Consider the following 14,791-nt stretch of genomic DNA (forward strand, 5'->3'; position numbering starts at 1 on the left):
GCCGAGGGGACCTGGACACCGTGTGCCAGCCGTGCTCCCTCGGCCAGGGCCCCACAGCAGGCAGGGACACTCTGGCTGCCACCACAGAGGGACAGACATGGCCTGCAGTTGCTTTCTGACTCCTGACATGTAAAATCCCAGCTCTGGACAGGTCTGGAAGGGTTTGGGAAGGAGCAGAGCAGCTCTCTACCTGCCTGCCTGTGTCCCTCAGCCTCACTACCATCAGGAACCCTCTAAATTATGTCTGATACCTGCTGCCACCTTCCCTTTTGACAGGTGACTTCACTCATATGGCTCGTGGACGTCCCTTAAGAGCCAGGAATTCTCCCATGTCCCAGGCAGCTGCTTGCTGGAGCTGGGAGGGATGGGATTTACCCAGGACAGAGCGAATCAGTGCCCCTCTCATCCACTCCTGAGCCCTCTCCCCACAGCTCACCCCCCAGGGAACTGATTGCCTCAGCAGAGAGGCTGAACACCCCAGCTAAGCACGGGTGGGCAGAGGAACGGGCTGGCCAAGGCAGTGGGGCACAGCCCCGGGTGCCCCCTCCCACACAGAGCAGCACCCCGGGCCCCCCTCACCGGCTTGGAGGCCCCTTCTGCCGCCCCCTCGCTCCTCGTGGCCTCCTTGAGGCTCCGGCTTTTCCCGGGGCCCGGCTGCCGGCTCTTGTCCTTGCCGCTCGTCTCGACCTCCCCGATGTCCACCCCGCTGTCCTCGCTGAGGGTCTGCCCGCTGTCCGACAGCTGGGAGAGCGTGGAGGCTGGGGAGAGACGCGGCGTTAGCGGCTGGGCAGCACCGGGCCGGGCTGGCCGAGCGCCCACGGGCCATGGAGCGAGGGCAGCTCCCGCTCCCAGGGCTGGGCAGCTTCCCTGGGATTCACACCGGGGCTGCAGAGCAACCATCCCACCAGGGCCCTTCAGAACCACGGAATTGCTCAGCTGGGAAAAGCCCTCCAAGATTGTCGAGTCCAACCACAAGACCGGCACTGCCGAGGCCACTTCTAAACCGCACAACTGTAAATTCTTTCAGGGACAGGATCTCCACCAGGGCTCTGGGCAGCCTCTCCCAAAGCCTGACTCTCTCTCAGCGAGGAGATTTCACCAATATCCAACCTGGAGCTCCCGGACACAGCTCGAGGCCATTTCCTCTTGTCCTGTCTCTGTTTCCTGGGAGGAGAGATTGACCCCAGCCTCACCGCACCCCCTGTCACAAGAGCAGAGCTGTGCACAGGAGCATCAAGTGGCCTCAGCCTCTGCTCTGGAACCCAGCCCAGATCCCAAACTGGGACGGAGGGAGAGAGTGATGGATTCAGGGATCCTGCTGGAGGTCAGTTCATGCAGCCCATGCTCCACAACAGGGTCAGGGAGGGGACAGGGACCAAGCCAAGCGAAGAGGCGCTGCCGTGGAGGAGCTTCCTGCCCTCTGAGGATGAGGAGGAGGCGCGGACGGACCCTGGGAACGGCCGGAGCTCACCCGCAGGGCCCAGCGGGGAGCGCGCCGGGCCCGCTGCAGCGGCCGCACTGCGCCACAAGGGGGCGACATTGGAGCTCCTGCCGGGACAACCGGGAATGTCCTGATCCCGGGAATGTCCTGATCCCAGGGAATATCCTGATCCCAGAGACTGTCCTGATCCCAGGGAATGTCCTGATCCCCGGGAATGTCCTGATCCCAGGAATGTCCTGATCCCGGGAATGTCCTGATCCCAGGAATGTCCTGATCCCAGGAATGTCCTGATCCCAGGGATTGTCCTGATCCCGGGGAATGTCCTGATCCCAGAGATTGTCCTGATCCCAGAGACTGTCCTGATCCCCGGGAATGTCCTGATCCCCGGGAATGTCCTGATCCCAGAGACTGTCCTGATCCCGGGAATGTCCTGATCCCAGGGATTGTCCTGATCCCCGGGAATGTCCTGATCCCCGGGAATGTCCTGATCCCAGGGAATGTCCTGATCCCGGGAATGTCCTGATCCCAGGGAATGTCCTGATCCCAGGGATTGTCCTGATCCCAGAGACTGTCCTGATCCCGGGAATGTCCTGATCCCGGGAATGTCCTGATCCCAGGAATGTCCTGATCCCAGAGACTGTCCTGATCCCAGAGATTGTCCTGATCCCCGGGAATGTCCTGATCCCAGGGATTGTCCTGATCCCTGGAATGTCCTGATCCCACGGAATGTCCTGATCCCGGGAATGTCCTGATCCCAGAGACTGTCCTGATCCCAGAGACTGTCCTGATCCCAGGGATTGTCCTGATCCCCGGGAATGTCCTGATCCCAGGGAATGTCCTGATCCCTGGAATGTCCTGATCCCCGGGAATGTCCTGATCCCAGAGACTGTCCTGATCCCAGGGAATGTCCTGATCCCTGGAATGTCCTGATCCCCGGGAATGTCCTGATCCCAGGGAATGTCCTGATCCCAGGGAATGTCCTGATCCCCGGGAATGTCCTGATCCCAGAGACTGTCCTGATCCCAGGGAATGTCCTGATCCCGGGAATGTCCTGATCCCAGGGATTGTCCTGATCCCCGGGAATGTCCTGATCCCAGGGAATGTCCTGATCCCAGGGATTGTCCTGAACCCAGGGAATGTCCTGATCCCAGGGAATGTCCTGATCCCAGAGACTGTCCTGATCCCAGGGAATGTCCTGATCCCAGGGACTGACTGTATCCCAGAGATTGTCCTGATCCCAGGGAATGTCCTGATCCCAGGGATTGACTGTATCCCCCTCCCCTTTCCATCTCCAGGATCCCTCTTCCCTCTCCACCTCTGAGAGCTCCCGGGACCCCCTGGGACCCCTCCTTCCCCTCCATAACTGAGGGACCCATGGGACACACTGCTCGCTCACTTCCGCTTCTTCTTCCTGGGATAAACGTGACTCCCAAGCTGAGTGTGGGCACAATTAGAATTTTTTTTGTCCCTCCCCCCCAAAATACACAGTTGATGGGAAGAGACCAGAGTTATTCCTGGTCCTTGAGATCAAAGAATGGCCTGGGTTGGAAGGGATTTTAAATCTCATCTCATCCCACCCCAGCCATGGGCGGGGACACCTCCCACTACACCAAACTCTGTCCAGCCTGGCCTTGGGCACTGCCAGGGATCCAGAGACAGCCCCAGCTGCTCTGGGCACCCTGTGCCAGGGCCTGCCCACCCTGCCAGGGAACAATTCCTGCCCAATATCCCATCCAGGCCTTCCCTCTGGCACTGGGAGCCATTCCCTGTGTCCTGTCCCTCCATCCCTTGTCCCCACTCCCTCTCCAGCTCTCCTGGAGCCCCTGGAAGAAACTCTGAGCTCTCCCTGGAGCCTCCTCCATGTAAACACCCCCAGCTCTCATAGGAGAGATGCTCCAACCTTTGGATCATGAGATCCATCATGAGACCTGAAACCCTGAGATCTGTGTCCTGTCTGCTGCTCTCTCTCTGAACACCCCAGGGATGGGGTTTTTTTCTGCTGGATTCTTTGTTCACCCACCTCTGGCCTGGGGCAGGGGCCTCACTTCGTTGACGTCGGGCTCGCTGTTGGGCTGGTGCACCTCCACCATGATGAAATGCTGGTTGGCCACGGCCTGGGGGCTGCCCTTGTCCGGGGGAGGGGGCGCGGGGTGCGGGGGCGGAGGAGGAGGGGACGGGGACGGGGGGCTCTGGATCCCCTCTGGGGACGGGCTCTTCAGCCTGGCTGGGGACTGGACCCTGGGGAAGGGCCCGATGGGGTGCTGGCTGAGCAGGGAGAGCTGGGCGTCCGCCGGCCTGCGGGAGCCGTGCGGGGACGGGGAGATGGTGGCGTAGATGGCGCTGGGGGCAGAGTCCTCGGTGGACGTGGAGGCCGTGGAGGTGACGCTGACCGTGTCCTTCTCGGGGGTGCTGGGAGGGGGAGAGGGGTTTCGGGGGGCCACGAAGAAAAGGCCAGACTGGGAGGACTCGGAGGAGGGGCGCTTGGGCTTGTCCTTCCCCGGGAGCCGGTGCTGGGAAGAGGAGGGGTCCAGGCTCTGGGGGGCTGATGGAGGAGGAGGAGGCTTGAAGTTGGGTGGTTCCTCTGGGAAGGAGGAGACATCATCCTGCCAAAGCAAGCAGAGTTTGTAGGACACCGTGCCCAGGTTCAGTGTCAGTGCACCTTCATCTCCTCACACTGACCATGGCTGAAGGAGCTGGTTGGGAGAGAAACACCTTCCTGACCAGACAGTGTTACAGAAACACCTTCCTGACCAGACAGTGTTACAGAAACACCTTCCTGACCAGACAGTGTTACAGAAACACCTTTCTGACCTCCTGAAAAGGAGAACAGGACTCCCAAACGAGCACAGCCGCACAACAACCCGCCCAACCTTTGCTTTGGTTTGCACAAGGCTGCTCCTATCCAGCCAGAACCCTTCTCCTGACCCCATCAGACCAACTGTGTTCAGTGCCTCCCCTGGGGGGTCGCTATGGCAGAGCTGCTGAAGTTGAGGCACAGCCCAGCACCCCCAGTTTGCCTCCTGCTCCCACCCAGCTCCTTACCAGGGACACATCTGGCAGGGTGTTGATGCTGCTCTGGTGGCAGTCCCCAGCTCCCTCCAGCTCTGACGTGTTCTGAGAGGGCAGAGAAGGAAGAGAGAAGGAAGGACAACAGAAATTTAAAACTCTCCTCCCCTCCCACCCAGAGCAGTGGGTCTCAGATGCAAAGGGAAGCCGCTGCCACTGCTTTGTGAGTCCAAAAATGTCACCAGGAAATGCCACGCCACAGTTTTGAGGACATCACAGCTTCAGAAACCCAGAAGGGATTTCCTGTGGGAATCTGTCTGTAGGGATGGGCCCAGGGAGAGGCCACGGATGCAGCCAAGCAGAGCAAGCCTGGCTGAATCGGGGGGGTCAGAGTGGAGCTGGGGGTGCAGCATCTCTGCTTGGGGGGAGCATCCCCAGCAAACCCATCCTCACAGCAAACCCAGCCTCAGCCTCCCTCCCTCAGTATCTGCTGCTCTGGGAGGCTGAGCTCAGCTCCTGTCTCGCTGGCAGCGCTGTTTGGATGGGGCAGGGCACAGTTTGTGTTTAAGTGCCTGTTATTTATTGCAGGGTAAACAGCTGATTAGCTGAAACGCTGGTGCATCTGCATCTCCCCCAGCTGCTGGAGGCTGCTGCCGTGCCTGTGAGATGTTCTCGTCCCAAAATAGACACGGGAGACAATTAAGACCATTAGAGGAGCAGCAAAAACATTGATGCAAAGTGCTTTTATCCCTGTGGCTTCTGAAGGAGCCCTGGAGAATGAGAACACAAAGAAACATCTTGTTCAGGGAGTGACAGGTAAAGGCCTCGCTTGGGAAACCTTCCTCTGGCACGGGTGGCTTCACCCTCAATTATTCCAACATAAGGGAAGATGGCTTTTTAAAGAGAATCACAGAAGGATTTGGGTTGGAAAGGACTTTAAAGATCATCTAATTCCAACCCCCTGCCATGGGCAGGGACACCTCCCACTGTCCCAGGCTGCTCCAAGCCCTGTCCAGCCCCAGGGACACTGCCAGCTCTGTCCCCCCCAGCCAGGGACACTGCCAGCTCTGTCCCCCCCAGCCAGGGACACTGCCAGCTCTGTCCCCCCAGCCAGGGACACTGCCAGCTCTGTCCCCCCAGCCAGGGACACTGATGCTGCTCCTCCTCCTCAGGACACCTCTGCCTGCTGCAGTGTCTGAGCAGGAGATTTGCCTTTCCCCAGGCTCGCTGCTTTGGGGTAAATTAAACAGTGATTGCTCTGGGCCATAAAACACGAGGACTTTTTAGCACATTTGCTTTCAGGAATTGGTTATTTCAAGGCTCTGCCTTCCTGGATTTCCCTTGAAAGACTCATGGAAGTCACTGCCCTGAAAAATGAGTCTCTATTGAGGAGGCTGCTCCCTCCTGCTCCTCTACCCTGTCCATTTTCCAGTTCCTCACAGAAACTGGGGCCAGGTGAGGCCCTTCCAGCCCCTCCTCAGAGCAGCTGGGAAATGTTTGTCCTTCTTATCCTAAAAAGAGTCCCCAGCAGGAGTGATGGAACTGCAGAGCATCTTTCAGACATGAAGACAGTTTTCATTTGCAGATTAAAGGGTGGAGAAACTGCCACCTCCCCGGGGAACACAGCCCAAGCTTTAATTAACCTCTCAGCTCCAAATCAGTCCCCTCATTTCCAGTTACTGCTAACGAGAGCTTTGCTGAGCTCAGCCTGAGTCCTGTGGAGTTTCAGTTCTGAACAACCGGGAATAAGCCCAGCTTCCCTCCTCTCTTCCCTTCCATCTCCCACTCTGGAATGCAGCCACAGGGATGGAGGAGCCACAAGCCTCTGCTCCAGATTTTTGGGGCTCTAGCCATGCCTAATGACCTCCACACACTCTGTCCTTATCCTCATCCTGTGAGAGGAGCATTCCCAGCTCGTGGGAATCCTCCACGTGGGATATCCCAGGGAGCTGGGAACAAGCCAACACCTCTGGAAGCAGCCCTGGGAGGAGCAGGCACCTCTGGATGGCAGCAGCTTTGCTAGGCACTTTGTGGCTGCCCCTGCAGCCCTGGAAACATCCAAGGGCAGGGTTGGACGGGGCTCTGAGCACCTTGGTGTGGTTGAAGATGTCCCTGCTCACTGCAGGCCAGTTGAACTAGATGGGCTTCAAAGGTCCCTTCAACCCAAACCATTCTGTGCTCTGTGATTTTTGGCTGGTGTTGAGCACCGCAGGCAGGGCAGGGAGGGCAGTGTGGGGTCTGCCAGCCTCCAGCTCTGCTGCTCCCTCCAAAAACCCCATCCCCGAGGTGTCCGTGGGTCTGGTTCAAGCTGAGCCTTGCAGCACCAAGGGCTGGGGGCAGGAGCTGCTCTGTGCAGTGACAGGGAGGAGCAGCAGACACGGGTGACACGAGGTGCAGGAGCTGTGACACCCCCAGGCCAGCCCGTCCTCCCCCTGCCCACACACACCGACCCAGCCCCTACCTCCATCAGGTCTATGAGCCACAGGAGTCGCTCCTGGGATGTGCCAGGGGGAGAGCAGAGGAAAACAAGCACAAAAACGAAAATGTAACATCAGGGAAGGCGTGGAACAAATGGGTGAGCAGAGAGAATCCCGGCTCGGTGCTGCCCTCGTCCCCCCCAGCCCCACCCCACAGAATCCACATCCAGCTGCATCCAGGACTGGGGAGGGAACAGCCACAGGGATGTTTGGGAAGAGTTTGGGAGCCCTCCCCACATCTCCTGCTATCCAAGCACCCATCCAAACAGCTGGTGCTCCTTGCTTGGCAGCTGTTTCAGCGAGAATGGGCACAACCATCTCCAGAGGCAGCATTACCATCATCAGGCAGGGCTTGGAGCAGGGCTCCAGGCTCTTACACGGTTCTGCGTGGTTCTTACACCCATGGGAGAGGTGCCCCACAGCCAGGGAGGCCCTGCACTGGCACCAAGGGACACGAGCTCTTGAAGGAAGCTTTTAAAGCAGTGCTGCCCACTCCCTTCCCTGTGCCTGGTGTCCCTCCCTGAGCCCAGGGCTGGTGTCCCAGGTGGGGCTGGGCCACCGCTCGTGGCCAGGCAGCCACGTTTGGCACGTGTTGTGGAGCAGGAGGCACACCTGGAGCACGTGGCACAGCCCCAGGCACGGGCACAGCATGAGAGCAGAGTGCCACGCTCGCCACACAATCCTGGCAGACCCGTGCCAGACCTCAGAAAAAATTTCCCAGCAGCTCCTTGGAGAGCAGAGCAAAACTCACTTTGTTCATGCGGATCCAGAAAGGATCTCACTGAAATCCCTGCCGACCTGAGGCACTCGTGCATTTAACAGGACAAAGGCACAGCTCTGATGCTCTGACACTCTCTGAGGCCTCTCACAGGCAGGCAGAGCCCCAGGAAAGCCCCCTCCCCTCTCCCCCATGGGCTGTGCTGGGTGGACCCTCCCCAGCCCCATCCCACCCCCGTGGGCTGCTTTCCTCGCAGAGGAGCCAGCACAGAGCCCATTGTTCCTCCTCCTTTCCGTGAAGGGTTTAATTTCCAAGGTTACTAATGCATTTATGATGAAAGGCATTTTATGGCGAGGAAATTAATTTGGGGGCTGTGTGCCTGCACAGTCTGAGGTGATTACAGTAACTTAATTAGACGGTGCGTGCGACAGGGGCCTGGCAGAGACGTGGGAGTGCTGCTGAGTGCTGGAGAGCGGGCTGGGAATGGGATGCAGCTGCCTGGCCACTGTGGCTCCCAGTGGGATGGGGAGCAGGCAGCCAGCACCCTTTGGGAGGTGAGTTCAGAGCTGCTGAACAGCAGCAGGCATGGCAGCACATTGCTGGGATTTCTGCAGCTCCAGAGGATTTCTGGGAGCAGGGCAGGCTCAGTCCCTCACTGGGATGAAGGGACACAGGGGACAGCAGCACCTCAGTGCCAGAGGCACAGAGACACCCAGCAGCTCACAAATCACCACAGACAAATAAAAGCTTTTGGGGAATCCATGGGGGAAGCTGGACAGGGCTCCCTGCGGGGTGAAATGAGTTTACAGCACTCCAGGGAATCAGTTTGCTGCAGGGATGGCAGGAGGGGGTGCTGAGAGGAACGGGAGCAGGCAGGAGGGACCTACCCGGGCGGAGCTGACGGTGGTGGCAGTGAAGTGGCTGCTGGAGGACGAGACGGTGTCGCTGTAGGACATCATGGAGTAGGAGTCGGTGCTGGGCCCCGCGGGCTGCCGGGCCTTCATGGACTCGATCTCCCTCTTCAGCACCAGGTTGTCGAAGCGGTCGAGGTCTTGTGGGGAGATCACCCCCCTCACCTCGGAGAGCAGCGAGAACTGGCCGGGCACACACAGGCAGAGACAGGCTGGAGCACAGTCACATTCCTGGGAAGATGGAGACCTCCCTCCCACCATGGTCAGCAGTGGCAAGGGGATGTACTGGCAGGTGGTGGAGGTTTGGTCCCAAATGTTACCAGAAGCTCCTCTGCCCCCAAAAACCAGCCTGCATCCCCCAGGATGGCCCTGGCACAGGGTGCCCAGGGAAGCTGTGGCTGCCTCTGGATCCCTGGCAGTGCCCAAGGCTGGGCTGGATGGGTCTTAGAGCAACCTGGGCTAGTGGAAGGTGTCCCTGCCATGGCAGGGAGTGGAACAAGATCATTTTTAAGGTCCCTTCAACCCAAACAGGGTGTAGTTTTGTGCTGGTTCCACGATAATGTGGATTAGGCTCCCCCACCCTGCCCCTTTCCCTGAGCAGATCACCTTGGAGTGATCAGCACTGTGACAATGCCCACACTGACTCTGCTCACCCCACCAGCCCCGAGAAGCTGTCCCTGCCCTGGTGAGAGCCTCACCTTGGCCTGTGTGTTGAGCAGCTCAAAGAGGGCCATGACCAGAGCATCCACGGAGATGTTGCCCTCCTTGTACTCGTCCAGGTAGTAGCCCATGGTGGCCCGTTCCTGCTCGTTGAGCAGGTGCCGTGCCTGCTCCTCCAGCATGACGCGTGTCTGGTTCACCATGGTGCTCAGGGTCACCTGCGAGCCGGCCAGCCCCCGGTAGAACACGGGCTGCAGAGAGAGCAGAGAGGGCTGCAGGGGACAGTGACAGCCTTGGGGCTGGCAGTGCCCTGCTGAGACAGCTGGGCTGCACCCAGGAGCGCCCCTGCCCCGGGCTCTGCCCACCAGCCCTCTCTGCCTGTGTGTCACACTGCAGGGGGGAGCTGGGAATCTCACTGGAAGGAGGATTTTGGGGATGGCAGGAGGAAGGTGCCCCCAGAAATTCATCAGCCTTTCAGTGTCACCGCTTTGGGTAACTCCAAAGCTGTGATCAGAGGAGCTGAGCTTTTCTCTCTGGGACAGGGACAGCAGCCAGGGAACGGCTGGAGCTGGGCCAGGCCAGGCTCAGGCTGCAGATCAGGGCAAGGTTCTTCCCCCAGAGGCTGCTGGCACTGCCCAGGCTCCCCAGGGAATGGGCACGGCCCCGAGGCTGCCAGAGCTCCAGGGATGCCCAGGCTGGGATGTTGGGGGGTCTGGGCAGGGCTGGGAGCTGGGCTGGGTGATCCTGGGGGTCCCTCCAGCTCAGGATATTCTGTGATTCTCTGATTCTCTGAGTTCATGCAGCATGAGTCAAGTTTCCCATCCCTTTTCAGCAAGTGGAGAGCCTGTCCCCCAGCCAGGCAGTGATTTAATCCCAGGCTGTGCTCCTCCCTGGCTGAACTGGGGGAACTGGCCAAAGGAGACAGGCCAGCTCCCCAACCTGTGGAAAAGGCTCATTTTCCCCCACTGCCAGCTTGAAGCAGACCTTCGTGAAGAAAGAGCCACTGGCAACCAAAGGAGCCCCAGGGAGAGACAAGCCTGGCTGCAGATGAAAGGCTTTTTCCCTTGGAGAGGGATTTCTTAGGGGAGGTCCTTGGTGTTTCCTCCCAGACAGAGCTGGCACAGGGAAATGGAACCAGACAAGACCCCGACTATCCCAGACACAGAGAGGAGTTGAGGCTGGGGAACATGTTTTGCCAGCAAAGAGCACAAAGCTGTTATCAGTGAGAGCCACGTGTGAAACCTCCCTGCTTAATTTCCATTTAAATTTTCCATTTAAAAGCTTTGCAGAGAGGTGTGGGGAGAAGATGCTGGCACAGAGCTGCAGGCACAGCACGGGGCGAGTCCCTGTGCCTGCTGCAGCTCTCAGGGCCCGGACAGCCACCATGAGGAAGGAATTATGGTCACATCTGCAGGGTGGAGGGATTCCCCACACTCCTTGTCCATGGGTGATCATTGCCCCTGGCCCACTTAGGCAGGTGCCAGAGGTGCCTGGAGAGGGGCACTGCAGCTGCCAACATGGCATGGGAAGGAGAAAGGCCCATTAAAATCCCAAACCAGCATCCCTGTTATAACCAGGAGCAACAGGTCCTTCCTTCCCATGGAAAATAAACCCCAAGAGCAGTGATGTTTTCCCAAGGCATCGGGAATGTCTTACCCTGGCTGCCACGTCCATAGCATGGTCACCCACTGCCCTGCGAGGAGGGAGAAGACCAGTTAGCACCGAGAACCTGTCACTTGTCACTTGTCACCTCCTCTCCTCTCTGCAGAGCCCAAAGGCAGGGGACAAGGGGAAGGGACAGCACGACATTGTCCACACCCCCTCCACCTTACAGGCCAGAGATTCTTCCCTGATACAGGAGCCCGGAACGGGGAGCTCCATGGGCAGGCTGGGGGTGCCCACCCTGCCAGGGCACTGTGAGCACCCCCAGGGGCCGTGAGCCCCCCAAAAAGCCACCCAGGCACGCACCCCGCCGAGCTGAGCAGCGTCTCCCCGAGCTGGGAGCTGGTGATCCAGCGGGTCTCGTCCACGGTGGTGCGGGCGTGGGGCAGGCGCCCGATGTCCTTCACCGTCATGATGAGGTGACGCGAGGACTTGAGCAGCTTGACGGCCTCGTCGTGGGGGATGCTCAGGAAGCTCCGGCCGTTCACCTCCAGGATCTGGTCTCCCACCTGTGGAATCGGGATGGGCTGAGCCTGGTGGGTCCTTGGAGATTTCCCCTTGGGATTAACGCTTTCCCAGTCTGACCCAGCTCCGGGTGAGGGACACAGCAATGGCAGGGAGCAGGGAAAATGCTGTTGGATGGAGACAATCCCTCACGCTGGCAGCCAGGGAGGACCAGGCTGTGGAGCCTGCTCAGGATCCCAGCTCAGACTCATCTGCCCAGTCTCCTCCATCGACCCGACCAACCCCAAAGAACATCAAGGCCCAATCCCTGCTGCTGCTCTGGGAGGCTGGGAACCATCTGTGGGAGCCCCAAACCTCAGATCTCTGCATGCAGGGTCTCACCACAGCCTCCTGCAGCATCTGGGACAGCTGAACCCCAGCTCTCTTCTCCTATTTCCTCCCCAGCTGCTCCTAAGAGATTTCATTCTGTGAGCAAGGCCTTTGCTGGAACCAGGAGCTTCCCTGACAGCCTGGCCTTGTTTAGACACATCTAAATCTGGTGTTTCACCTTTCATCCCAGCTCCTCTTCCTCTGTGCTCCTCCTCACTCCTGTATCACAGCTCACCCTGCTCCTGATAAAGCACATTTTTGAAACTGCCCTTTCCTATCTTTGCTTAACCACAGGCCTCAGCACAGCTCCACCGAAACACAGCACGGATTTTCTCCTCTGCCTGGAGAGGGAAAAGGTCCAGAGACACGAAACAAAAATGATCAGTGGCAGATGAAGGTGCCTGTGAAAGGACAGATGGAAGAGATTAGGCCTGTTAAATTTAGAGAGGAGGTGGTGTGGGGGGGCTGGATGGAGCTGGACAAAAGAACGCTGGCAGAAGCCAGAGAAGGGCTCCTGATTGCCCTTCCCTCTGCCCAAAGGACAGAGGAGGCTCAGGGAGGAGGCTCAGAGTGGTGCTGAGGGGAAAAAGGACTAGGAGCATCATGGAATCTGGGTTGGAAAAGGCCTTTAAGATCATTGAGTGCAGCACAGCTCAGCTCCACGTTCAGCTCCATCCAGGGACCCTGAGTGGATTTGCCTCATTCTTCACCATAAATTTCAATAGTTTGTGTTGGAAGTGACCTAAAATATGCCAGAAGGATCCCAGGGGGAGGCAAATGACACAAAATGACCACGCTCCCAACCATGGGGCTCCACAAATATCTCAGGTTCCCTTCAGTTTCTGTCAGCTTTAAATCCACGGTCAGAAAATTGCTGATTACCAATGAAACAGGGGAGGGGAATTGTGCCAGGGCCTGAAGGGCAAGAGAAGCACCTCAGGTGCACAAATATCATCTCCCAGGTCTTTCTGATCCATCAGGCAGCCCCATGGAGTGGATTTTGCTGCTCAAACAAGGAGCACCAAAACAATAAAACCCCAAATTTGATTAGGCAGTTTTATTGCAGTTACGAATCTTTAATGGGTTTCCATACCAGGGATTAAATTTTCATGATTTTTTGGTTCAGGACAGTTACACAGGTTTAATAATCTTTCTTTAATTTCTCCTTTTTAAGGGTGAACCAAGAGGAACCTGGCATGCTCTCATAACGTCAGGGGGACCAGAGGGACCCTGGATTTTTTGCTAATTAACATAGATAATAATGATATTTTTCCCCCCAAATTCAAGGACAAGTGGGAAAAGTAACAAAAACACTGCAGTGATGCAAAATACCCATCTACTGAAACAAAAGCTGACCCTGAGAAATGATTTGCTGTATTCACAGCTCCAAACTGGCACAGAATAAAAGAAGTAATAAAAAGACATAAAAAAAAAATAAAAAATAAAATAAAACACAGGAAAATTATTGCCCTGGATATTTCAGGAACTACTTTTCAGTTGTGCTCAGCTAATGGTGGGTGGATACCCGGGATGTGCTGAATGCTTGAACACCTCTGAAAACGTGGATTATTCTCATTTCTTAGGGAAAAACGTAGCCTGAAATGCAGGGGCTGAACACGACACGCAGAAAGTGACAGACCATGACAAGAAGAGAGCTTGGAAATAACACCTCGATGACAGCCCTGGCTCCTTCTCCTCCTGCAGACACTGGGCAAGGGGAGCTGCAGTCAAGAGAAACTTAATGGGCTTCAGAAAAGGGTTCTGAGCACCTAAAGTCTCTTTAAAATAATCAGAATTGGCTCTGGGAGAAATTCAATCAGGCAGAAAAACAGGCAAGAGATTTCAAATGTGAGTTAAGGTTAAAAGACACCAAACTGAGCTGGGAATATCAGGGCCAAGGGGTGCCAAATGGGCTGGCACTGGCATCAGCCCTGTTTAAAGTGCCAGCAGAGGGGCTAAATGACACTGGAGATAGCACTAAAGTAGAAGGAGCCTCTCTCCAGCACAAATAATTACCAAAAGCCCTTAAGAAATTAAAGATACGGGCAGGAGAATGTAGGGATAAGTTTGGAACTGAGCGAATGAAGGCTCGCAGTAAAGGAGGAAGTGCTCAGCTTCTCCAGGAGGAAAAGGGCTCAGGGCATGATCCACGTCCAAGAGCCTGTGGGAAGTGTCCAGGACAGACCTGGGAGCAGGACAGGGAATGAGGGGGCTGTGGCTGACTGAAAATGAGTCCTTTCCCCATTGGCACTGCAGCCCAGAGAGCAGGAACACACACACAGAGGGGACACGAGAGCCCAGGGAGGGAAGGGGCTCTCTGGGGGTGGCACTGATGGGAGGATGTTTCTGTGGCTTCCCAGGAGAGGAGATTTCTGTCCCCATCAAGGTGACACCACTGGAAGGACCAGGAGAAGTGTTACACAACCACGAACCTCCTGAGTGACTTCCTCACTTTGCAGCTCATTCCCAAACTCTGAGAGAGCCACAAGGCTTTTACTCCATCTTCTCTTTTCCAGGGTATCTGTCTGTGTCCAGACCTCAAAGCTCAGTGCAGCTTTCAAGGGGTGGCTTTGGGATGAGGGGCACGAGGGCACCCCCAGGGAGTTTGGAGATGACACCAAATTGTGTCCAGGGAGGGGAATGGAGCTGGGAAGGGGCTGGAGAATTCCTGATGGAGCTGGGAAGGGGCTGGAGAATTCCTGATGGAGCTGGGAAGGGGCTGGAGAATTCCTGAGGGAGCTGGGAAGGGGCTGGAGAATTCCTGAGGGAGCTGGGAAGGGGCTGGAGAATTCCTGAGGGAGCTGGGAAGGGGCTGGAGAATTCCTGAGGGAGCTGGGAAGGGGCTCAGCCTGGAGAAAAGGAGGCTCAGGGGGAAATTCTGGCTCTGCACAAGTCCCTGGCAGGAGGGGACAGCCCCAGGGAACAGGGACAGGAAGAGAGGGAACAGCTCAGGCAGCTCAGGGGGGATTTTGGGAAAATAAGGAAAACATCCAGCACAGGCTGCCCAGGGCAGTGGTGGTGTCCCCACCTCTGAAAGGATTTAAAATCCACGTGGATGTGGCACTTGGGGACAGCAGCCTTG

General features: G+C 57.2%; 1 protein-coding gene across 2 annotated transcripts in view; it reads right to left on the reverse strand.

The window, feature by feature from the left end:
* Window positions 1-14,791, reverse strand: part of WHRN (whirlin) — a 40,937-nt gene that overhangs the window by 1,415 nt on the left and 24,731 nt on the right. The window contains exons 4-11 of one of the 2 annotated variants that reach the window (XM_086858170.1): window positions 11,182-11,384; window positions 10,870-10,906; window positions 9,252-9,464; window positions 8,530-8,736; window positions 6,909-6,941; window positions 4,484-4,555; window positions 3,462-4,044; window positions 580-758 (exon numbers count right to left, since the gene is read on the reverse strand). In XM_086858170.1, coding sequence (XP_086714296.1) covers window positions 580-758; window positions 3,462-4,044; window positions 4,484-4,555; window positions 6,909-6,941; window positions 8,530-8,736; window positions 9,252-9,464; window positions 10,870-10,906; window positions 11,182-11,384 — 1,527 coding nt within the window. The remainder of the gene's footprint in view (window positions 1-579; window positions 759-3,461; window positions 4,045-4,483; window positions 4,556-6,908; window positions 6,942-8,529; window positions 8,737-9,251; window positions 9,465-10,869; window positions 10,907-11,181; window positions 11,385-14,791) is intronic. The other variant, XM_086858169.1, reaches the window with a different exon arrangement.

The sequence above is a fragment of the Cyanistes caeruleus genome, chromosome 20 (genome assembly GCF_971803275.1).
Source record: "Cyanistes caeruleus chromosome 20, bCyaCae1.hap1.1, whole genome shotgun sequence".
NCBI classification, from domain to species: Eukaryota; Metazoa; Chordata; class Aves; order Passeriformes; family Paridae; genus Cyanistes; species Cyanistes caeruleus.